This window comes from Ursus americanus, chromosome 2 (genome assembly GCF_024610735.1).
Source record: "Ursus americanus isolate L20-20 chromosome 2, mUrsAme1.1.p, whole genome shotgun sequence".
Taxonomy (NCBI): domain Eukaryota; kingdom Metazoa; phylum Chordata; class Mammalia; order Carnivora; family Ursidae; genus Ursus; species Ursus americanus.
Window position 1 is genome coordinate 28,162,475 of NC_142128.1, and position 24,364 is coordinate 28,186,838.

General features: G+C 52.2%; 1 protein-coding gene across 6 annotated transcripts in view; it reads right to left on the reverse strand.

The window, feature by feature from the left end:
• The window catches only part of ABCC1 (ATP binding cassette subfamily C member 1 (ABCC1 blood group)), a 129,653-nt gene that overhangs the window by 6,695 nt on the left and 98,594 nt on the right, over window positions 1–24,364 (reverse strand). For 4 of the 6 annotated variants that reach the window (XR_015727886.1, XM_045776062.2, XM_045776065.2 and 1 more), the window contains exons 20-27: window positions 20,421–20,468; window positions 15,006–15,096; window positions 12,625–12,760; window positions 9,531–9,738; window positions 7,225–7,535; window positions 2,864–3,063; window positions 1,174–1,300; window positions 511–612 (exon numbers count right to left, since the gene is read on the reverse strand). Coding sequence is in view for 5 of the 6 variants with exons in the window: in XM_045776062.2 (XP_045632018.2) it covers window positions 511–612; window positions 1,174–1,300; window positions 2,864–3,063; window positions 7,225–7,535; window positions 9,531–9,738; window positions 12,625–12,760; window positions 15,006–15,096; window positions 20,421–20,468 (1,223 nt within the window). In the remaining variant the exon portion in view is untranslated. The remainder of the gene's footprint in view (window positions 1–510; window positions 613–1,173; window positions 1,301–2,863; window positions 3,064–7,224; window positions 7,536–9,530; window positions 9,739–12,624; window positions 12,761–15,005; window positions 15,097–20,420; window positions 20,469–24,364) is intronic. The other 2 variants (XM_045776066.2, XM_045776063.2) reach the window with 1 other exon arrangement.

Here is a 24,364-nt window from a genome sequence, read left to right on the forward strand (position 1 = left end):
GTGTCTCCCCAGGCATTATTGTCCTATGGTTATGATCACTACCATCGCTGCAGAAAAAGGCAGTTTCTGCCAATGCAGCGCTGAAGTCTGGACACTGGGGCCCTACTCCCAGCTGTGTGACCTTGGGTCAGCCATTGTCCCTCCCTTGGCCATCCTTTGCTCCATCTATAACATGGGGACATTGGTTGAATAACTTCAGGGCTCCCCAAACTTGGGTCAAATCCTTACCGCTGGCGTCATTTTTACAATATCCACGTACTAAGCCTCTTGTTAGTGACTTTCCATGCTTTGAATCATCTCATGGGTACTTAATTTTTAAACTTAAAAGAGGAAACGAGTGTCTCATTTTCCATAACAGAAGTCCCCCATACAAATACGTGACAAGTAACAGAAGACAATTCTTGCTGAAGAGGACGCCCGTCGAAGGCACACAGGTTATGGCTGTGTGGACTGTCCGGGTTAAGTTACACAGAAGAGGTCAGGAGAGGCCAGGCCAGGGGCTGGCTTTACCTCTTTCTCCGTTTCTGAATACTCCTTCAGCCTCTCCACCGCCACAATGTTGGTCTCCATCTCGGACGACATGCGAACCAGCCAGTTCAAGTACGTGGTCACCTGCGGGTGGAAGGGTCACATGGAGCTTCTAGAGTGAGCACAGGTTGCCTTATCTTAGGAAAGTAATTATGAATTATGGAATGTGTTAGGTAAGAAAGGTCCAGAAAACATCAACCTTACGTATCGCCATCACCCGGACGGGCTACACTGTACTGAGTAAGTAAACACATTTCAAAATAACCCCTGGGCCACATAAGTCATCAGAAAGGTCATCAGAAAATATTGCAAACTAGATGGTAAAGGGAAATACCATGTATTCAAATTTGGGTGACCAAGCTAAAGCCGTGACAGGAGGGAAAGTCATAGACAGATCTGCATTTTTCCTACAGCTGGAGGCATCCTGTTGGGTCTTCAAGGGGTTTCCTTGACTAATGGGGGAATCCTGGCCACGTGCCTCATCTCCCCCCCAGCGCCAGTGGGTCACCGGACTTCTCAAACGCCACTCAGCCCCCATCCGCTCCCCCAGCTCCTGCCCAGATTCAAAGTAAAGGTCCAAGAACCTGACGACTGACTCCCCCATGAAGAGAATTAGAAAATCCAGCTGAGAGCCCCACCTCTTACCTGCAGTGAGTATGACACAGACAGGCCCACCAAGCCGGCGCTGAGACTGTGCCTGGAGATCACGGCGAATAGGGCAGCGAACAGGACGATGCAGTTTCCTACACACTCCAGCCGCACAGCCAGCCACCTGTCCGCAGACACACAGGTGGACAGACAGACAGACACACACACACACCTGGAGTCAGCTTTCCAGAGATCCGATTTCTGGTTCAAGTTGGGGGGGAAGGGGGCACTTTGCTAACTGCAGTAATTTCCCTTAGAGTTCCCGAGAAAGGCCTTCTCTGTCCGCTCACAGGGGAAGGGTGGCTAAAGGGACACGGCCTTGCTACTTCCTCATTAATCGGACAACCCCAGGGATTAAAACAGAGTTCTTCAGAATCCGACTTCCCAGGAAACTGGAGCTTGCCTTGTTAAGAACCAAGTTTTTCTCACTGGAAGCTTTAAAATATACCCATGTATACCCATCTTTAAAATGATGTCCTGGAAAATTCCTAAATACTAAGAAGTCATCAACTGTAAGAGGCACCACTGATTTAAAATAGCCTTCCCTTGGGGATGCCTAGCTGGTGATCTCATGAAGCCAGATCGGTGGAGCGTGCGACTCTTGATCTCGGGGTTGTGGGTTCGAGCTCCACACTGCGTGTAGAGATTACTTAAAATAACCTTCTCTTGGCAGGAAAGGGGGGGGAGGGAGAGAAATAAGCTACTATTTTCAACGTAGCTGTAATGTTTCCAGAGCCAGATCATCCTCCTTTAAGAAATGTTAAAATGTATTATTTTACCTTTTAAAGTATAAAAAGATATATTATTGGTTTAAAGCTAACTTCTGTAAGATATCCCATGGCATTAAGAATACTAACATTCTGAGGTATAAAGCAGTTTAGGGAAATGGGGATGTTGATCTTTTTGTCACTCTAGCCCTTAAGATCATGTGACTGGTCCTCCTGGGGGTGTGGCTTCTCCCAAAGGCAGAGCCAGATCTGACAAACTCTCTAAGAACTCTTCAGAGGAAGGCAGGGTCTCCGTCAATTCATGGTCTCCCTGCCTCATCTTACATTAGAGGGTTATATTGTGTATGACGGGCTGACGGCTGGGTAGGATGGGTCGCTTCCAGGGTGCTGTCACCCCCTCCCCAGAATTTTCTATCCCACGTCTCAAAACACGTATCAGGACTTGAGTGAAGAAGGTACCCTTTTAGGGATCAATCACACACTTTTCTGAATTTGATCAACAAGGAGCAAACTTCTGTCCCTTCTTTTTGGCTGATGCTATTCATCCAGTCATGATCTTTTGGGCACGGCAATTTCACGTGGGCCAACCTAAGACTGGGGAATGGCTTCCCGGGCTCATCACTCGGGGGTGGGCGTGACCACCCCTCTGCCGAGAGCCAGGACACAAAAATACTGGCTGAGTCTGCCCGTCACAGATGAACTTGTATCTTCAGGACAACGGCTCATGGAGAGCTTCGGCAATATTTTCTGACTCCGGAACAACTTGGCCCCGGCCCTTACCCAACGCTCGGAGCTGCAGCGCTCCTGTCTGCTTTCGATGGTCATTCTGTCCTGTCCTCCCGCCAAGTCTAACCAGCCTGTGTGTGAGGGCCTGAGCCTGGCTTCACACGCTCCTCCTCCAGGGATGAGGGTGAAGCTCTTAGTCCTCCACCTCCCCCCACGGGGCCTCGTGCGCCCACCTGTTGGCCACGATGCTGGGGTAATAGGCCTTCTGGTTCTCGTCCACCTTCAGGTCACTCTGGCGGATGAAGCGCTCCTGCTCCTCGAAGGCGCGGATGATGCTGACGCCCAGCAGGGTCTCGTTGAAGTGCGAGTACACCGGGGAGCGGCTCACCGACTCGAGGCGCTTCAGCTGCCGCGACGAGGCCACGTAGAACCTCTGGGGGACAGAACGGAGTCGGCAAGGCCCCCGTGGCCGAGTCCCTGGGGCTGCGCCGGAGACAGCCTGGACCAGCACGTCACCTCCGGGAGGCGAAGCGCCGGGGCCGGGCTGCTCTTCGCGGGCGGCTGTGCTCACTGCATGCACAGGGGTGACAGCAGGGGCGGAACGGGGACAGCAGCAAAGGCACAACAGTGACAGGAACTGAGGCTCACGCAGAGCCCACCCTCCTAGCAGAATTGTTTTTAATTTTTTTTCCCCAAGATTTTATTTATTTATTTGAGAGAGAGAGAGAACGAGCAGTGGGGAGAGGGAGAGGGAGAAGGAGACTCACCGCTGAGCAGGGAGCCCGAGGCGGGACTCGCTCCCAGGACCCTGGGATCATGCCCCGAGCCGAAGGCAGACGCTTCACCGACTGAGCCAGCCGGGCGCCGCAGGCCTAGCATGGTTGTAAGTACTTTCACAGACATCGGCTCACTGAGCTCTCACCAGAGATCCAGCAGGCGCTCGCTCCTGCTGACGCTCAGTAAACCGAGGCACAGAGAAGCTCGCTGACCTCTCCCGAGGTCATGTCGCTACGAGCGGCCGAGCTGGGGCCTGGACTCGGACAGGCGGGCTGTGAGGGGCTAACCTGTGTGCTCTACAGCCTCCCCGAAGCCACTCACCTCCAGTGTTTTATGGCCCCAGTGGCGTGGCTTTCGGCACAGGTTTTGAGGACAACCAGGCCTCAGTTCAAACCCCGACTCCACCTGACGCCGTGGGCAGATGCCATCTGCTCTGCTCCTGCCCTAAGCAGGGCAGAAGGAACAAAAGCACCTCGCCCACTGGAAGCTTCGAAGAGCCATGAACAGAGGACAGCCTGGTCATCTGAGGACACAGTTCTTGTGGCCTTAGTCTCCCTATCAGTATCCCCATTCCAGACGTGCGCAGGATCCCACGTAACTGCAGCCACTCCACAAGCGGCAGAGGTAGACAGGTGAACAAGACCTGGAAACACAGGGTGGACAGCAACACGGCCTCCCCGCCTCCCAGAGCCATTCTGGGGCAGAGACCTCCCACAGAGAGCAGGAAACCTAACAGGGGTTCTGAGGTCAGCAGCTTCTTTCTGGACGGCAGTGCACGCGGTAATCTGAACCCACACTTGGGCGGCCTCCTGGGCCCCAGCAACTCTGTAAGCTAACCCAGGACTACGCCAACCCGGGCAGCCCCAGGACGGTGGCTCTGCCAGTCCCCGAGGACAGGTCAGGTGACCTCTCACTGCCGTGAACAAACCGGTCGCCTCGGCCCTGCGGGATGTGCCGTGTTACCCTCAGCCGTGACACCGCCTCTCCTAGGCTTTCTTGCTAAGCATCCCGGATGGAAGTCATTCCCAAGAGCTTGCCCTGCTCAACGCACTCCACTTCTCATGCGCTCAGAATTGCATTTACTATACAAAGCTAACCTGAGACGTATTTGTGTTTAAACTCAGGTTTGTTTGTTTGTTTTTTTTAAAATAACTATTAGCTTCCCTTTTAAACTCCATTTCAGGAGACATAATCCACCCCCCAGACTCACCTTACTCTTTCAGAGACTAAGTGCCCAGTGCTCGTGAATAAAAATAATGCTCAACACGCACCTGCCTGAGCCACGCAGCGGGCTGTGAGCTAAGGTACCCGGACCTGTGGCTGGGAGGTTATCATGGAGGCCAAAATACTCCCCAAAGCAGAAATGCCTCCTTCCGGCAACAAGGAAGCCCCAACACAACTCCACGTCGTCTTACCTCTTGCATCACCTTTATATAAAAATGACTTGCTTGTGAATTAAAACAGTAAGGGATACCCATTTAAAAATTTGGGGGGATGATATAGATGGAAAGATTAAATAAAAACTAAATTACGGGGGTGCCAGGTGGTGCCGTCAGTTAAGTGTACAACTCTTGGTTTCGACTCAGGTCATGATCTTTGGGTCCCTGGGATCGAGCCCCAGATGGGGCCCGGTGCTGAGGGCAGAGTCTGGCTGGGATTCTCTCTCCCTCTGCCCCTCCCTCCCAGTCTCTCTCTAAAATAAATAAATAAATCTTTTTAAAAAATTACATTATGTCTATTATTCTGACATAAGCACTAAGATTATGACTACATAAGACTGAGATTATTAGAATCTCAGTGTACAACCTTTAGATCTTTTCTGAGGAAAGAAAACATATGTACATCTAAAACCCACTTTTTAATCAAGATAGAACATACATTTCCATCACACTGGAAAATGTACCAAATCTTCACAGCGTGATGAATTTTACATTTATTTACAACTGCACACCCACTACCTGACCAAAATCTAGAACATCTCCAGCATCCCAGAAAATTCTTGCATCCTCTGGGTCAAAACTCCCAAGCTGTTTCTAGTTTAGGGCTACCACAAACCAAGACGCTAAGAGCATTCTAGCACCTTTTTTTTTGTCCTGGATGTATTCTCTCATTCCTTTTGCATATATATTGAGAAGAGACTGCTGGGCTGTAGAATAAGGGTATATTTAGTTAAAAACCATTAAAGAAAACCACAAGCAGGGCACCGGGGTGGCTCAGTTAGTTAGGTGTCCGGCTCTTGGTTTTGGCTCAGGTCATGATCTCGAGGTTGTGGGATCGAGCCCCACATCAGGCTCCACGCTCAGTGGGGGAGTCTGCTTGAGATTCTCTCTCCCTCTCTCTCTCCCTCTGCCTCTCCCCCCACTTGCATACTCTAATAGATAAATAAATCTTTAAAAAATAAAAATAAAAAAATTTAAAAACCCAAATTCTCTCATAAACCCAACCCTTATTTTCCTTTCGCTGCTTCCCTTCCCAGCCATGCACATGCGCATTGTGTTTGCTTAGAAATATTAACAATGCGTATACAACAGGATCCTTTGCTGAACTGTCTTTGTTTTTTAAAAATAAAACCGGTGGTATTACAACAGCGTCTCCCTCATCGTCCCCGTTAACGGACGGCAGACCCGGCCACGCAATGGCTGCACATGGGCTCCAGGTGTCCTGCTGCGGCAGCTACGTGAGTCGCCGCTAACATAGCGTGTGGCTTGTTTTGTTCTTTTGACTTGGGCCCCTCAGGGAAATGTACGGCCAGGGTACAAACACGGGTCATATTTTCAGTAAATGCAGGACGAGTTTCCAAAAAAGCTGGTACCAGTTTAAGAAGAACACAATGAGGGCACGAGAACCAGACCCACTCACTCTGGTTCCACCTGTGTTCATGCTCGCCAGCCACTGGGCCGCAGCGTGCTGGAGTCTGGGGGCTGGCCGGCTGGACCAAGGCCTCCAGGCCCCACGTGAGCAGCCACAGCGCAGCTTGATATAGGGGGCACTTCGCGGTTCTCACTCTTACTTTGTGCTGCAGTCATTGGGTTCCCATCTAATTTGCTGTCCCCCACCAGGAACTGTGCTGCAGCTAAGCTTTTCAGGGCAAGAAGGGGCAGGGCAGCACCGTGGTCACCAACACAAGCTTTAGGATCAGACAGATGTGAGTTCGCACTCCCAGCTCTGCCACCAGGGCCTTAACACGCCCACCTACAGCTGCAAGCACAGTTTATGCTTCAGTAACCTAAGGGACCATGAGGACTCAGCTGTCACACACTCCCTTGCTCTGTTCCCCGTCCTTGGTCCTCTTTTCTGAACTACAGATTGATGGCTGGAGCTCCAGCAGCCATCTTGGGCCATGAGATCAACTTAAGAATGAAGTCTTATACAAAGATGGGAGGACAAAAAAAAAGCAGCGATGGAGTCCAGGATATTAACAGACTTGTGGAAATGCTATACCAGCCCTGAATGGCCCACCTCTACATTTCTACCATGAGAGAGAGAGACAAACATCTATCCTGTTTAAGGTGCTGTTATTCACATCTCCACTTTCTGCAGGGGGCTTAGGACCTAAAAGTTTTCTGAGAACTCTCTTAATTTTAATAATCAATTTTACTAACAGTATTATTATAAATTATTAATACTATTATAATGAATTATAGCTCCGCTCCCTTTGATAGGTAGTTAAACCTGACAAAAACAAATTGAAGCCTCCTCCAGCAAATCCCCAACAGCTCCGCACTAGGGAAACGGCCAGATGAAATGACCCCTTAACTCACATAGAAGTAGCGTACACAGCAGGGCCCCTCCTGCACGCCGAGACCCCACCTCTCACCTGGACGAAGAAGTAGATGAGGCCCAGCGGCGGGATGATGATGGCAGCGATGGGGGTGGCCAGCAGGATGATGATGCAGGCGCCGATGACGCTGAACAGGGAGCCCATGAACATCTTGATGACCTGCGGGATCATGGAGTCCACCGTGTCCAGCTCCTTGGAGAAGCGGTTCACCAGGTTCCCGCTGGGGGTCCGCTCGAAGAAGCTCATGGGCGACCGGAGGACGTTCTGTAGCAGGTCCACGTGCAGGCGGCGGGAAGCGAAGATCCCCCCAATGGACACCGCCATGGAGTAGCCGAACACCGAGATACCTACAAATACTCTCAAGGTAAACACCACGATGGGACAAGGGCCAAGCTGGGGGCGGGGGGGTGGGCGGGGAGCAGCCATGTGGATGCAACAGGCCTGGACTCTCAGCTTCTAAGAATGATGATGAGGAGGAAGAGGAGGACAGTAGTGGCTATTACTTACTAAGGACTCACTACATATTAGACACTATGCAAGAGTGTTACATGAATCTACGTCTCACACTGACTCTGTATAAATCCTCTTAGCACCCCTTTTACAGAGAGAACAACACTCGTCAAGACAGGTGAACTCCTTTGCCCTCCAGAGAGTCAGCCAATCGGAAGCAGAGCTAGGGTTCCGACCCAGGCAGCCTGCTCCAAGGTCATGCTCTGAATCCGTGTACCACACTCCTCTAGACCAGTGCCATGCAAAGAACTTTCTGTGATGACGCCAGCGTTCTGTATCTACGCAGTCCTGTGTGGTAGCCTCTAGGCAGCTGTGGCTACCGAGCACTTAAAAGGTGGCTAGTGGCTACCAGAGTGGACAGCTCAGGTCCTAGAACAGATGCTGCTGCTGTGTGAGCCCAGGTAAACATCACACCCTCCCTGTGCCCCACCTTCCCGCAGTGACAGCTCGAGGCCAGTCCTTTGCCCTGTGGTTAGGGATTAAGAAATAGAAGAAATCCATGTCTGCTCTTCTGGAGATGATGAGACATCTGTGGCTCCCCCACACCACCCACAGCAGGGCACCTGTTCTTTGCAAAGATTTCACAGGGATGGAGAGATTTAACTCAAGGAAGCAGAGGCTAAAACGGTGGGCTCTGAAGCCAACAGGGCCAAATCCCGTCTTTGCAACCTACCAGCTGTGCGACCTTCCCACAAGTCACTCAGTCTCTCTGCACCCCAGTTTATCTGTGAGATGGGGACAATGACACTTAGCTTATAGCACAGTCCAACGTAAAGGGCAACGTGCTTAGTGCACAGAAAGTACTCAACAATATCAGATACACGTGTTTATGTCTATCCTTACGTATCAGACACTGAATGTACGTAGGTATGTATAGATGCCCGCTGTTTCACGAGCACCTGGACACACAGCTCACGTACCGTGTAGCACAGTGATTACGAGCACGGGCTCCTGGGCCAGAATGCCTCATTCGATGCCAGCTCTGACATGTACTTGCTGTGTGACTTTGCGCAACTTACTTAACCTCGCTGAGCCTTAGAGTCTCAATTTCTAAAATGGGTAAAATAGCTGCTACCTCTTGGCCCCGTGCTGCAAAAACACAGAGAAGTGTTGAGAACCTAACCAGGCACCAAGGAAGGGCTCAGCAGACATCAGCTCTTACTAATAATGCTGACATGTTTGGGGACCTTCCTGGGCCCACAGAAAGGGCGAACAGGGTTTCTCAACTTCGTCACTGCTGACATTTGAGGCTAGATCATTCTCTGTTGTGGGGGCTGTGCTGTGCACTGCAGGGGTCTGGCGACATCCTTGGCCTCTGCATGTTGGTAACGCTACCCCCACTCTAAAGCTGTGATGGCTCTAAGTACCTCCAGACGTGGCTAACTGTCCCCCGGGGACAGCACAGTCTGCACTGAGAACCACCAGCATAAACCAATTCCCACCCTCAGACAGCAGGTAGGAGTCCACAAATGAGACTTTACAGAAGCCCCATCACCCTCGCAGAGCAGCAAGAAGCAAGGGCCCTTGCTTGCTAATGCTTGGGGTGGGGGAGCTGCCTTTCTCAACTTTCGCATCTGTAAAATGGGCACATTAGACCTTCTCTCTGTCTCCTAGGGTCCTGTGAAACAAAGCATTCAAGAAATATTCACTCTACAATATCTGACTGTCTATTAAGGGATAGGTACTGTTCATGTGACTTCAGCTTAGTTTGGGGGTCCACGAAACCCTGACAAATGGGGGGACTCGACTCCATAATAAGACACAGAAGAAGAAACAGTTTCAAATGCCTAAATTGGGCAGGCAGGGCAGGATGGGAAGGGGAGGGCCCTCACCTTGCGAAATGCCCAGGGCTCCATAGACACTCAGCCGGACTTTAGTGTGCTCCTGGGTCCCATTGACGATGGGGTCATCTGTCCAGAGGCTGAGCCAGTAGTTAGAGGCCAGAGCCGCAACGTTGTTACACAGGAAAAGGAAGATGCTCAGAAAGGAGATGAAAAGTCCGATTGCCTTCATGTAGTCCCAGTACACGGACAGCTTGACCTGCAGACCAGGCGAGAGCAGGCACTTTGCAGGCTGCCCACACCAGCGCCCCCCCGTGGTCAGGGACTCCAGCAGCAGCTGGGCCATCCTGTCCCCCCAGCCTATGCTCATACTCATGGCACATTCCCCTTAGTTATCCGGCAAACAAAGTCAGTAGGAGATAAAGTCAAGATCTCTGCCCTCACGGAGCTTCCAGTCAAGTGGCAAGACAGGTTTTCGGCAGCCAGATAAATGTGTAATTATGGAGAAGAGCTGGGGCAGTGCAGGATTCCACAAGAGTATAAAAGTGGGCAGCTTGACCTGAGAGGTTTTCCCTGAGGAAGTGATGACAAAGAGTTAACTAACCAGGTGAAATGGAAAAAAAGGCACTCAGGGCAGAGGGAGCGGCATGTGTAAGGGCCCTGGGGTAGGAGCGAATGTAACATGTTACGGGAAATGAAAGGAGGCAAGTGTGGCTGGAACAAGATCGAGCTGGAGAAGTAGTGCTCAGACCACACAGGGGCTAGGAGATCCTGTTTAGGATTCTCAGCTTTAGTCCAGGACCATCAGGACGCCATCAAAAAGCAAATGGGATAGAGTGGCATGTTGCCAAGCACCCAAGTGTTTCCTCCCCTCATTTCCTCTGAATAGCGAACACCAATTCCACATCATTTCCACTGGCTTCCATTGGCTGGTGCTCACTTAGCCTGTTCCCCAGCAACACGAGGTGCCAAGACTTCTTCCACCCCCATATTCCCTGGAAGTTCCATGAGGGCTAAATAATGATGTGTGGTCGTCCAAAGGGCTGCCTGATCTCAACACCAGAGGCCACGGCCACCTGCTTTGGGCCAACACTACACCCACCTGCCTGGCTTGGCTTCAGCCAACACCAGGTATCCTTCCTTGTGTATGTGCTCATTGGCATTTCAAGCTTTTCACGCTGAATTTTGGGTCATAAAAATCATTTGTCTGAATTACAGCCTGGTTGAAAGGTAACAGGTGAAAGGCCAGAGGCCTCCTACGTCACTGAGTGCTTCTTTCTGACTTTTCTGTTTTTCAAACTGAAATAGTGGGGGGAGGAGGTGTCCCAGAATTGTGATGTTTACTGTCACCATTTGGCTTCGTCACGAAGCCAAGCAGCCTGCTGATCTGCAGATCCCAGAATTACACTGCAGGACTCGGGGACTCCTCGTGAGCAGCAGACACGGCGGGCGTGGGCTCAGAAATTTCTGAGTGTGAACTCTGGGTCCGACTCAGACAAGTGACCAGTCTGTGTTGCTGGTATAGAAAAGGCAGGCAACACTGGGACCCAGCTCCTCTGGGTGGTGTGGGATTACATCAGGGTGAAACAGGGCTGACAGTGCTTCTCTGGTCCTTGATTTGTGGTCGTTACTCTGGCTCCCGAGAGGACCAGCAAGAGCAAGGAGGGAGGATGCACTACAGCCACCTCTGCCCCTGGCCGTGGTTGTGAGGGGAAGAGGAGAGAAGCAGCCTGGAACAGAGGGTTCTAGAAGGTTCTGGATGCATCCAGGGAGATCCACGAAAACAGTGTCCCAGTCTCTCATTCCTGTTCCACTTCTCACGGGTGGCTTGTTTATGCATGTACTTCTTCTTCTTCTTCTTGTTTTTTTTTTTTTAAAGATTCCATTTATTTATCCGACAGAGAGAGAGAGAGAGCCAGCAAGAGAGGGAACAGGGAGAGTGGCAGAGGAAGAAGCAGGCTCCCAGTGGAGAAGCCTGATGTGGGGCTCAATCCCATCACGCCCTGAGCCAAAGGCAGACGCCCAACGACTGAGCCACCCAGGTGCCCCTGCACTTCTTCTTTGAAAAATTCCATTCCCTATTTTTTTTTTCAAACATACCACATGTATTTTTAAAAATAAACTTTGGATCATTACTATCAACGGAAAATTACTGACATGTGCCAAAAGTAGAGGACTGTAAAACACATACAACAAAACACCAAAACAAGAGCTTGACACCGACTGTCCCTGTGACAGAGACAAGATGGCGATGTGTTAGTGCTCCGGACCTGAACGTTGTGTCCCTCCCAGTTTGCACGCTGAAATCCTAACCTCCAGTGCGATGTACACAGAGGAGGGGCCTTTGAGGAGCAGTCAGATCGTGAGGCTGGAGCCCTCACGACGGAATGAGTGCCCTTAACAAAGGGGCTCCAGAGAGCACCCTCGCCCCTTCCCAACCCTGAGGACACAGGGAGCAGATGGCGGTCTCCGAGCCTCGCTCTGAGCAAGCCCTCACTAGACGCCACACGTGCTGGCTCCGTGATCTCGGACTTGCCAGCCTCTAGCAAGTGTGAGCAATGAAAGCAGGTTGCCTGAGTCACCCAGCCTGTGCCTTCCGTGAGAGCAGCCCCAATGGACCCAGACACTCAGGAGATAAACGGGCACCAAACTCAGACTTTCTTACAATGGAATCGTTAGGGCTGAAAGACAAATGGAAACAAATCAATCCCGCACACACACACACACACACACACACACACACACACACACACACACGGTCACATGAGGTGAAGTGACAGAGGTGTTATCTTACAGACAACTTCATCGGATCTACAAGGCAGTGGAAAGGTGTGACTTAAAGCACCCATGTCACCTCCAGCCAACAAAAGCCCCCAGCCGCTCAGAGGAGGTGAGAGTCAGCCCTGGAGTCAGACTGCCAGTGTTCCAATCCTAGCTCCGCCGCCCCCTGGCTGTGACCTTGGGCGAGTCATCTAGGCTCTGTCGCCCGTTTCTGGTGCTGGAAAATAGCACTTGCATAGGCTCGTTGAGAGAAAGACATGATTTAACATCAACGAAGCATTGTGCACAGGACCCGGCACGCAGTGACCCGCAGTGATGCGGGGTGATGCTGGCCACAGCCCTCACTGGGGGAGCCAGCCCTCACCTGCCCCGTCTGAGCCTTGTCTGCCTCCACCAGCTTCCACGCGTCCTCATTCTTGGCCCCCGCTTTCTGCAGCTCAGCCGTGCTGGTGTGGTGGCGGCCAACGTCTCCGCTGTAGGAGGAGGAGTTGCTGAGCTGTCTGGGGAAACCAAGGCACATGGTGTCAACCAAATGGAAGCCTTGGGCAGGTAGGCAACTGCAACAAAGCACCAAACTAGCTCAATCTTCTGATTTTACAGCTGTGACACGCAGATGGGATTGGTGACACATGGCCCCACGGAGGAACCGTTCCGTTACGCAGGCGCGATTCAGAAAGCACCTCCTGCCCGCCAATGGTGGTCATCAGCTCTATACAGACGACACACTCTCACAGATCATGTGGCCCCACCTTCTCTTTAGAGACCTCCTCAAGATAGTCCCTTCCCTTCCTGGGGACTTGGAACCCTAGAGAATGACACAGGTGGATGGGTGTGTGTGTGCACGTGTGCACACACGTATGGGCATATGCGCAGAAACACCCTCTCTCAGCCGCAGCTCAGAGCCACACAGTCAAAGGACAGCGTGTGACTTCCATCCTGCTTGCTGACGCTCCCTACCGCCTTCTTGGCTTGCATGCGTCAATGAAGCGAGCATGCAGCCTGGAGGCCCGGGATGCTGGGAACGGAGGGCTCCAGTTAGAGACTGAGGAAGGTAATACAGCCCCTGAGGAACAGAACCCTGCCAACAGCCATGTGAGCTTCGAAGTGGATCCCTCCCCAGCCCAGCTTTCAGATGAGACCCCAGCCTGGCGGACATCTGTTGCGCCTTGTGTGGGATCCGGAGCAGAGGAGCCAGCTAAGCGTGCCCAGACATTCCAAGCCATGAGCTTTGGTCATCAGTTGCAAAGCAACTGATATGCCCAGTGTTCCCTACGCTCCTGCTCAGTCCACCCATGGTTCTCCCTGGCAAGCCTCCCACAGTCAAATGCCCCTAAGTCCCAGGACCACCTGCAGGGGCTGCCTCATCTCAGCCGTCCCCACAAGTTCTTAGAGGGCAGCAACCATGAATGATCACACTGGCCACCTGCCTGAATCCTGGCAGTGCCCCTGCACGCCTGGGGCGAGGCCCTATCCTAAGTGATTTACACACATACACCTAGCTCACCACCTTGACAGGGCACCAACAGAGCAGGAAATATATCCACCTGTCCCACATAATAAAAATCGGAGTCAGGAGCACTTGGGTGGCTCAGCTGGTTAAGTGTCCGATTCTTGGTTTCAGCTCAGGTCATGATCTCAGGGTGGTGAGATCAAGCCCCACATCGGGCTCTGCACTAAGTGCAGAGTCTGCTTGAGATTCTCTCCCTCTGCCCCTCCTAGCTCTCTCCCTCTGCCCCACTAGCTCTCTCTCTCTCTCAAATAAATAAAACCTTAAAAAAAAAAAAATCAGAGTCTAGGAGGGTACTACAGGCAGTGTTCTAATGGGCAGAGCTGCTCACGCCAATTTCCTTCCCAGCCCCATTTCTGTGAAAAGTCCCTACAACAGAGAAGTAACTGCAGGTAGCCCCAGCTCGTGCAATAATAAGTGAGTGCTCTTTACTGGGTGCTGATGGAGGAAAGTACTGTGCTAAGTGCTTCACATGCACTACGTGGAGTTTGTCCCACTACAGCCCTCTGCGGTAGGTACACCACAGACCCTGTCTGACAGATAAGGAAACTGAGGCACAGAGAGGTTAAGCAACAAAGTCCACGGAATGCTGCTCCTCTAAATCCCAAACGACCGAGCTGAAAGCAACCTCCTCTAAAGCAGCAAAAGCACAGAGCTTTGGAGCTCCGGCTCAGAGGCAGGGCTTGGGTTCAAGTCGCAGCTCAGTTTCTGACTCGCTGCATGACTTAGGGAGAGCATTCCATTTGTTCTCCTGTAAAATGGGAAGACAGGAGTAACTACCTCCAGGTTCAACAAACTGCACAGGGCTTAGCACCGTGCCTGGCTCCGCAGGGCGCATAAAACGTGATCTTACCATGACTATTTCGGTTCAAATGCCAGCTCTTAAGACCTGAACATTCTAGGCCCCTCTGAATGACTTGAGCAAGGACCCACATCTTGCAGGGAACTTGAGCGTCAGAAGTGCAGATAGATGGTTACATCCTGAGGCCTGTGTGAGTTGTGCCCCCTGGTAGAGCAGTGCCAGGCCCCGACCCCCTTCATGCCCCTGAAACTAGAGGTCTCCTAGCGATTTGGGAAAGGAGACAGAAAACCCTCATCTTCCATGCCCTGGGAGCTAAGGCGTTTTTCAGAAGCCAGCAGCTTGTGTGACCTTGTTCCTCTTCTCTCCCTCCAAGCAGGGGGCAGAAACACTGGCGCCTGGAGAATCCACACGAATGGGTCTCCCTCTCTGCTCATACCTCTTCAGCTGCTTCCCCGCGACATCCGTCACCAGCATGCCATTCTCCATCTGCTTCACCTCCTTCCCTGGACTGCTGACACTTGTTAACCCTGTCACAAGAGAAGAAAGGGGGAAGGTGTGGTTTCCAGAGCTGGATGCCAAGACGCTCAGGAAAACCGGTCACTTGGACGGGACATGGTGGATAACCTGGCTACCAGGAAGCTCAGAAAGCAAGACGTGCTTGGCTGAGGCCACAGACAGGATCCTGGCACAGGGGCAGGAGGTCTGTGGGGCTAGCTGGCTCCCTTGGGGCAGAGATGGTGACTTGCAACCAACCTGAGGACCCCATGAGCACAGGGAACTGGCTGCCAGCAGTGACAGGTATAATGCAGTTCAGCACAGAGCATGAGAGCTGCACGAAACTTAGCCCAAGGGGCCAAAATGCAAGGAGCCATGTGGGCAACAGTGCACAGAGCCCTAGTCCCCAAGCATCCCAAGCAAAGGGGATACCCAAAATAAGTAACGACCCGTTCTGACAAGGGCATCAGCCAACAGGAGTCGTCTGAGGGCACCCCATCCCCACCTCCCAGAGCCAAGGGGTAACCCAGACCACGGGGAGGTCCAGAGGTCTGGGGTAGGGGGTACCTGGAGCAGTGCCATTTACCCTGACAACTGGTACGGCCACCCTGAGGCATACCAGCCAGCCAGCCAGCTGCCCCAATCCCAGGAATTACACCCCTGCATCAACACTAATCACCATTACCTCAATGACAGTGCCTAACATTTATTGCATGAGTGGTGGCCCCGTGCTGTGTTGAAATACATTATCCCTTTCATTTCCCCGACTACTCAGCGATGCGTTATCATTACCCCGGCCTAGCCCTGATCTCATGCTGGTGCCAGGAAGAGAGCCTACAGGAGAGACGCATAGCCTAGGGCTCCCCTGGGCTGGCCCGGAAGAGGAGCGGAGGGCACGCAGGGGAGACGTGGCAGAAGGGGACAAATACACAGCTCTAGGGGCAAGAGGGTAACCCCGGGAACATGCTGATAGAACTCGAACTGAAACCGAATGCAAAAAAGGCAGGCTCTTTCGGACGATGACAGTCACAGGAAGAAATGGAAAACAAACAGCAGAGCGGGGCGAGGAATCATTGCCAGGTTGGGGGCGGGCGATTCTTCATCTTAGCTGTGAACGATGCAAGCACCCGGGGATGCCCCTGGCCGAGCTCTGGTCCCTGCAAGCACTCTGCCTGCGGGGAGGCCGGGCCCCCATGCTGAGTCAGAGCGCAGTCAGGAATGGAGTGTTCTCTTACTTCCTAGCTGTGTGTACTAGGGAAGCAATAAAAGTCTCTGAGCCTCAACTTTCACATCTGCCAAGGGCAACTGACCACAGCTACTCCCTTTCTAAGTGGGATGAGTGAAGCCACACATGGTGCTTGGGAAGTGACAGACCACGGTGGTGCTTAGCATTACTCGCCTTTTTAAACACATTCTATGGATAATTCCGGGGTGCAGCCAATAGGGAGAATCTCTGCTTTACAAATTTCTTTTAATGGCAGCATCTTTTATTCTTAAAAAAAAAAAAAAAAGCACTAAACTAAATCAAAAAGAAGACTGCGACGAGCAGGACTTTTCATGCAGGTGCCTGCAGTCAGGGCTCATAAACACACGCAGCACTGGAGACCCAGGCCTAGCCTTGAACAAGCAGTGGGGGAAGGGATGCTTGAAAATATTCCCAGAGACACGGCCTGTGGCAGGGGCTTCAGAGAGCTCCTCGCTCCCACCTGGCTATGCAAGCCAGCCTCAATAAGCTTCGGACTTCCCTTCTGCTCCCTACTCAGGATGAGCCCTAAAGTCTGGATGGAAGACCTCAAAGTGGCCTCTCGTGACCCCCTTCTCCATCCAATTAGCCCACAGGTTGATACACAAGCGGGGGTAGCTGGAAAGTTCTTTTTTACAAGGGGAGAGACAGAGAGTCTTAGGAAGGCAATGGGAACATGGGTTGGTCTACCACTCTGCCTTCTTTGCAAGGCATCAGCTCTTTCCTCTTCCTACAACGTTTGCAGGCCACAGGCAGGGAGGCGGGGAAGGGCGCTGCCCAAGGTCAGCCTATCAGAACCCCTTCCCCAGGACTCTGAACCATCAGCGGCCCCCTGAGGCCCAAAGACAGTTCTGGCGGATCTGTCCTAAAGGAGTCTGATTCCCGGAGTTCCCATTTCCTGAGTCCTGATTGTTTGGTCTGGCCTCTGATTTCTGGGTGATCTGCTTCCCCTTCCAGTAAACACCCTTGTTGAAGCGGCAGGAGTCGGCTTCCGTGGCTTACAAAAGAGCCCTTTGTCTGGACCCTCAGCCACACCCTGCTCTCAAGGAAAGCAGGAGGGATGGGTCCGCTCCAGCGGCTGGTTTGTGCCTTTACCTCACCAGAGGGAGCCAGGGCAGCCTTCCACAGTGAAACTCGGCTGAAAGACATCCCTGCCCCGGGCGCCCACAGCCACCTGCAATGACTCCGTCAGGCACACATCACCCCGTACTGCCCTGGCCTGCCTAGGTCCTGACCATGCCCAGGAGGTGAGGGTGGGATCGTGAAAATCAGACCGTGGGCCCTGCACTGTCCACCCACTATGTGCCAAGCACTCTGCAAATAGGATCTCCTCCAAGGCATGCTGGGTCATGGTCCTTTGACCTATAGGACAGTAAAGCTTAGCCCAGGCCACCCAGCTGAAGAGCAAGAGATCAGGCGATTCAGACTATCTCCCCAAATGCCCACCGCAAAGCCTGGCACACAGTAAGTGCCCAATAAATGTTCGCTGGATGAACAAGGGAAGGGGGTAGAAATGCAGACGGTGGAGGGCCTCTTTCTGAGCACCCAGCAACAGGCCCAGTCTGTCTACAGCCTCCTCCTGCAAGCACAGCTACGTCTAACCCACATGTCACTGACCTTCCCCCTCCTCGTCCACCACTTTGCCACCTGAGAATTCACAAGATCCAGAACAGTGCTAAGAACCAAGGCAACACTCCCTCCCAGAACCCCCATTTAAATGCCCAGAGGGGATGGATGGAGGTCCTCTCCTAAGGATGAGGGGCAGGGATGGCCGAGGGACCTGCAGCACCTGTGCCTCACTATCCCCACCCCACGCGTGTTGGATAGATCCTGACAAGCACACCACATGGGGCCAGCTCTTTTGCCAAAGATGATGAACGTGTTTAACCATAAGCAGATCTGGAAAACTGCAGGCCAACCCTCTCTCTACACCTGTTTTCATGGCAGCAGAGGGAAAAAAGTCAAGTGTTAGAGCTGGGCAGTGCAGGTGTGGTGGCTGGGAGACAGCACGGGTCTCGGCTCTAGCCCACAGCCTTCAGATCCTTGATGACAGATGCTGCTCCTGAGGGGCCTGGGCCACACGCAGCCTTACTCTAAGCCAGACGCACACAGAGCCAAGGAAAGGAGAAGAGAAGGTGACTGGGCTCAGATTTCATCATGGCCCCTCCCAGGCTGGGATGAGGATGCCTTCTTGGGGTTCTCATACCCCCCCACGTTCACGTCCATCACTGCATTTAGCACCACCATGTCCTTGATTACTTGGTGTTTGTCTCCCCCAAAAGAGGGGAGACACCCTCAAGACTGAGCTCTTGAGAACACAGAGTACGTCTTACGCACTACTCTATTCCCAGCACCTGGCACATCAGATGGCCAGGTGTGGTTGCACAAGACGTGCACTGTACAATCAACCCCATGGCACACAGCAGGCACTCTGTATACACCAGATATGCAGATTAACAAATGAATGGCCAGGTGAACAAGCAGAGCTGACCTTCCAGCGCCAGACTGGGCACCCCATGAGCCACCATGATGCCATCTCATAAGCCCATACCTGCAAAGCTGGTTTCTAAACCAGCCCTAGAGAAATGGGTAAAACTGGTGCATATTTTCCTCTAATCTGGAATATTTATATAGCTCTCTTAATGTTCAACGCTTACATAGGACATGTCTTAAATAATTAAGGCATAATGTATTCATTTGTTTAACAAATTACACTGAGCATTTACTGTGTGCCAGGCACTCTTTCCAGTCCTGAGGATACAGAAGTGACTCAAAAGCCCTCATGGAGCTTAAATTACGAGAGAGAGAGAGAGAGAGAGAGAACACACAAAGGAGTAGATCCAGCATTAGCTGTCACGCAATGTTTAGAGCTACAAAGAAAACTACAGCAGAGGAAGGGGAAAATGAAGGGGGCCGGGGCTGAGGGATGCTGGAAAACAGTTAAGAATTTTTTTTTAAGCAAAGGCCCAAAACCTGTAATCTAATAAATGTTTCTCAAGTGCTTCTAGGTATCAGGTATGGGCTGTCATGCTGACAAGCCTGGCACTGTCCATGCTCTTGAACCTCTTAAGTACCACTCCCGGGTCTCCGTGTCCAGCCAGTCATTGGCTCTTAAAGCCAGCACCTCAGAGCTCACTGTTTATTCTCAAGAAGGTTCTGGAACTCTGCTTGGGCATGGGCCAGCAGGCCAGCCTCCCTCGAGGGAAGAATCCAAGTCAGTGCTTTACAGTCAACGCTTTGTTTTTGACCAAAAACGGAATTGACCGGCTGCATCACCCAGCCCAATCCACCCGCGTAGGCCCAGAAAGTTCTCCATACTCAAGTGGAAGAAATACGGCCACTGAGAACAGCCTAAAGGAATGTGCTGTGTGTACGACGGACTCTCCGGCAGCTGTTCGGTGTTTATGACAGATATTTGTAACGGGGGGAGGTGCTTATGACCCACTATTCGGAAAAGCAAGCAAGCAGAATTGATGGCTGAGAGCGCGGTACGATGCTACTCGTCTCAAGAAGGCCGAGGCAGGACAGACACAGACAGCTCCTCTGACGGGTGGGCGAGTGGACGGACATTCTTTTTCCTGGTTCTCTGTGTTGTTCTGCACTTTCCAATGGTTTAAAGTGAGACATGCTGATTTTATGATCAGTAAAAAAAAAAAAAAAAAGAAAAAGAAAACCTTTCGGCAAAGATCTGAAAGATGGAGAAAATGAGTCAAGAGCTTGCGAGATGAATCGAGCACGGGTCTGAGAAGTGGGTACACTGTCGGAAAAACAGTCTTTCTCCCAAGACGACAGGGAAGAACGTGGGGCAGCGTGAAGCCGGGGCACAGCGGCTTTCCCAGCCTTGGCACTACGGATGTTGGGGCCAAATGATGCTCTGTTTTCCGGAGGGGGCGGGGGTGTGCTGTGCATGGCAGGCTGCTTAGAGGCATCTCTGGTCTCTACCCTCCACCTGCTGGCAGGGCCCCTCCCCCCTTCACCCCAGTTGTCACAACCAAAAATGTCTCCAGACATTGCCATGTGTCCTGGGAGGCACAAATGTTCCCCAATAGAAACCACTGCTCGAGACTTAAGGTTCCTAATAAAGAAACCCGAGTAAACAGAAATGTTCTTCACCTTCCAGGTACAAAGGCTCATGAGTGAATCTGTAACTCTCTTGGCCACCTAGGAAAAAAAAAAAGAAAAAAAAAGTTTCTGACCCATCAGTGTGATAAATATTCCTGGTGGGGGGGTCAGCATCTCCCCATCTGATGCCTATTTCCTGGTACATCTGCTCTTCCCTACCCCAGTGGGGAAAGAGTCTCTCCAAACCAAGCACTCTCCCCCTTCAGCCTGGGTGTTCTAAAAAAGACCTGATTAATCCAACAAGGAAAAAAAAGTTTCCCTTTAGAAGAAGCCAAAAATGTGGTTCAAACAAATCCAAGGTCACAGGCTCTCGGGAGCTGGCTACAGCGAGGCAAGAACGGGCCCTGGTGCCAAGCTGTACCACCGTGCCGCCCCCAGCCCGAGAGAGCCAGAGAGAAAAGGGGCTGCCCCGTCTGAGTTCAGACCCGCAGGCTGAGGACCTGGGTGCGAGGCCACGTGGCTGCATTGGGAAAATGCCCCACAGCAGTGCGAGGGTGGCACATGGCATTTTCATTGCCAAATTAAGTGCTGACGTGGCCAAAGGAAAAAAAGAAAAGGGAAAAAAAAAGTAACTGGCAGCATTCTGCGGTTCTGCATCAACTGCTTTGGATCTGCTGGCAGCGGAGGAAGGGAAGGGGAAAAAACCATCTGTGGTCAAGAGTTTAAGGACGCTCCCTGTGCACCTGGACAGAAAGGAGAGAGACCGCGTCCTGGGAAAAAAGATTCAGTTGAACACATATGTGTCACTTGAGCAAGCACACGGGGTCTTTTTCACCTGACTGAAGCAAGTCTGTGAGCTACAGTGATCCTGAGGTTGCCCCACCCAACATGTGACCTTGGCTTGCCCATCAGAAGTTGTGGACTCGGCAGCAGGAGAGAAGCAGGCTAGACTTAAGGCAGAACTTCCCAACCTCGAGAGCTCGGACATGCAGGAACTCATCCTGATTAGGAATGAAAAGCTGAAGGAACTTCTTGCCTCAGGCTGGCAAAAGGAAATGCTTTGCTTTTAAAACCACTAGGGTTCACAGCAGCACAATTTATACCAGCCACAACATGGAAACAACTCAAAAGGGCATCAAGTGATGAATGAAAAACAAAATGTGGCATAGCATTCCCCAGCAACGGACCGACGTGAAGTGCAGACTCATGCTACCTCATGGGTGAGCCACGAAAACCTCACACGGAGGGAAGGAAGCCAGGCACAGAGTACCACACAGTCTAGAATTCCATTTATGTGAAATGTCTAGAACAGACAAATCCCGAGGCAGAAAGATGCGTGGGTGCCCAGGAGAAAATGTACAGGGATTGGTAACGGTTACGAGGTTTTCTGTAGGGGCAATGAGGATGTTCTGAGGGTGATTCTGATGATGGTTGCAGAACACTGAACATAACAAAAATCACTAAACTGTATGCTTTAAATGGGTGAATCGAATGTTATGTGAATTCTATCTCAATAAAGCACTTATTACAAACCTCTAGGACCCATATAGCAAACCGGAGCAGAGGAATAAATGAGCCCCCCACCCCCACCCTGGGAAGACACGGAGGCAACTGAAGGAAGGAGCAGAGGACTGAAGTTTAGAGGCCAGACTTGAGGTCCCGACCCCTCCAGGAACCACTGTGTGTCCTTGGACAAGCTGTTCCCCCTCTCTGACATTCAGTGGCTTCCCACTGCATGGAGACTAAAACCCAAACTCCTCACCCTGAAGGCCCATCTCCCACCACTGTCCCTTGCCCACCACGGTCTGGCCACACTGGCCTCCTTTTTGGTCCTTCAGCAGACGGATCCCACACAAGGCCTGAGGGATGTGCACCTGCTGTTCCCTGTGTCAGAACACTGTTCCCCAGATCTTCTCCTTGCTGGCTCCTTTCCAGGCCACTGTCACCTCCTCAGAAAGGGCTCCTCTGACCACCCCACCTGGGTTGCCCCGTGCCGCCAACACTCCACTCCTTAGCTCATCATCTGCGGTTTTTTCTTCAGAGCGCTTAGTGCTCTATGAAGCCAGTGCTTCCTTGATTCGTTTTTGCCCGTCTCTCCCACCAGATCCTAAGCTCCACGAGGGTAGGGACTTGTCTAGATGTTGTTCACTCTGTCTCCCCAAAACTGTTATGGGCTGAATTGTACCCCCGTTCCAAAGTCATAGGTTGAAGTCCAAAGTCCCCAGTACCTCAGAATATGACTGTATTTGCAGATGTAATTAGTTAAAAGGAGGTCATTAGCAGGGCCCTAATCCCACATAACTGATGTCATTACAAAAAGGGGAAATTCAGAGACGGGCACAGACAACACTGGGTGAAGACGAAGGCAGACACTGGGGTGAGGCCTCTATAAGCCAGCGAAGGCCAGAGAGCGCCGGCACACCCACAGAAGCCGGGGCGGGGGGGGGACACAGACCCTCCCTCGGAGCCTCAGGAAGAACCAATCCTGCCAACACCCAGGTATGGGGCTTCCAGCCTCCAGGACACTGAGAGATTACATTTCTGTCATGTGAGCCCCCCAGTCTGTGCTACTTTGTCAGGGCAACCCTAGGAAAATAACACAAGCATTTAACACATAGGAGATGCTCACTAAATTCTGCGGAATGACTACATTGATGAACAATAAATAGCTCTTTCTCAGGGACCAGCCCCAGTCACAGAGACGGGAACCCAGCCGCCCCTGGAAGAGAAGGGACAGGTTTCCCTAAGCCTCGGCTTCCTTACCAGGGAACTGAGAGTAACAATTTTACTCCTTCTTGAGTCGCTGGAAGGAGTCCAGGAGGTAACTCCTGCAGAGAACAGGAGCCCCGGTTGGCCCTCGGCAAGCACTGGCTGTGTCTTAGCCTCCCATCACAGATACTTCCAGAACACCAGCACCGGTGTGAATGGCCCGAGGGGGCAGCCCTGCCCCTCTGGACAGTCTGAGACCTGCCTGGGGGCAGAGTGAATAAGGAACGTGCCCCGAAAGCTCGGGGAGTATGTCATTAATTAGCTCCAGGGGGCGCGAAATCAGGGCAGGACCAGTGACCTCTCTCAGCAACAGCTGAAGGCAAAGGAGAAAAGGTGTCAGATGACCTCTTCCCTCTCTGTGGGGTAAGAGCTCCAAGAAGAAAGGGGAGCAGAGGAGGCTTTGAGACTCCAGTCTGACTGATGAAAACACAGGGCAGCCTAAAGGTTGCAAACCAATCCCCTGAATTTTAAGCCAACCGAGAAGAGAGAAAAGATTCTCAGAAGTCTCTGCACAGAAGCCTTCAAAGAGGACAGGGTGAGGCCCTGGCTTTCAGAGCCCTGGCCTGGGTGAACAGGCAGGTGCAGTGACTGGGGAGCGGGCTGGTCTGTGGTGACCTGGCAGGCACCGAGTGCACGGGGGTAAATGATGGGACTCCTCCCAGGGGAGTAATGACAGCAGTTGTCGCGTACAGAACACTCTGTGCCAGGCACCATGCCCAAGGCTCTACGGAACTGAGCACATTAAATCGCCACCAAACGCCAGAAGGTTGTCCTGTTGTTATGCTGCTTTATCAGTGAGGAAATTGAGGTGCAGAAGGGTTGGGAGAACCCTGGCAAGAGCAGCAGTGGGACTTGAACCCAGGTCTTGCCAACTGCCAGCCTGCACGCTCAGCCACGATGCGTCCCCCCCCACGACCCCAGCACCTCTTCTGGACTATGCCACATAGGTCACTGCTTCCCACAGCCTCTTAAGAGCCAGGACTATAATTATCACTGTCCCCATTCCTGCTATGAGAGCCCTGAAGCTCGGCAGGGCAGAGCCACCTCGCAGCAAAGGATGAGGACTTGGGCCCAGGTCCACCACCCTGGCTGTAAAGCACTGGGACCCCCTCCTAAGTCAGCCCTGAGAGCCCGAGATGGTCCGTCCACAGGGGTCCTGAAGGGGCTGGCCCAGCACTGATTAGGCATGCCGGAGGGGGGCTGGGGGAACCTCTGGGAGGCAGCGG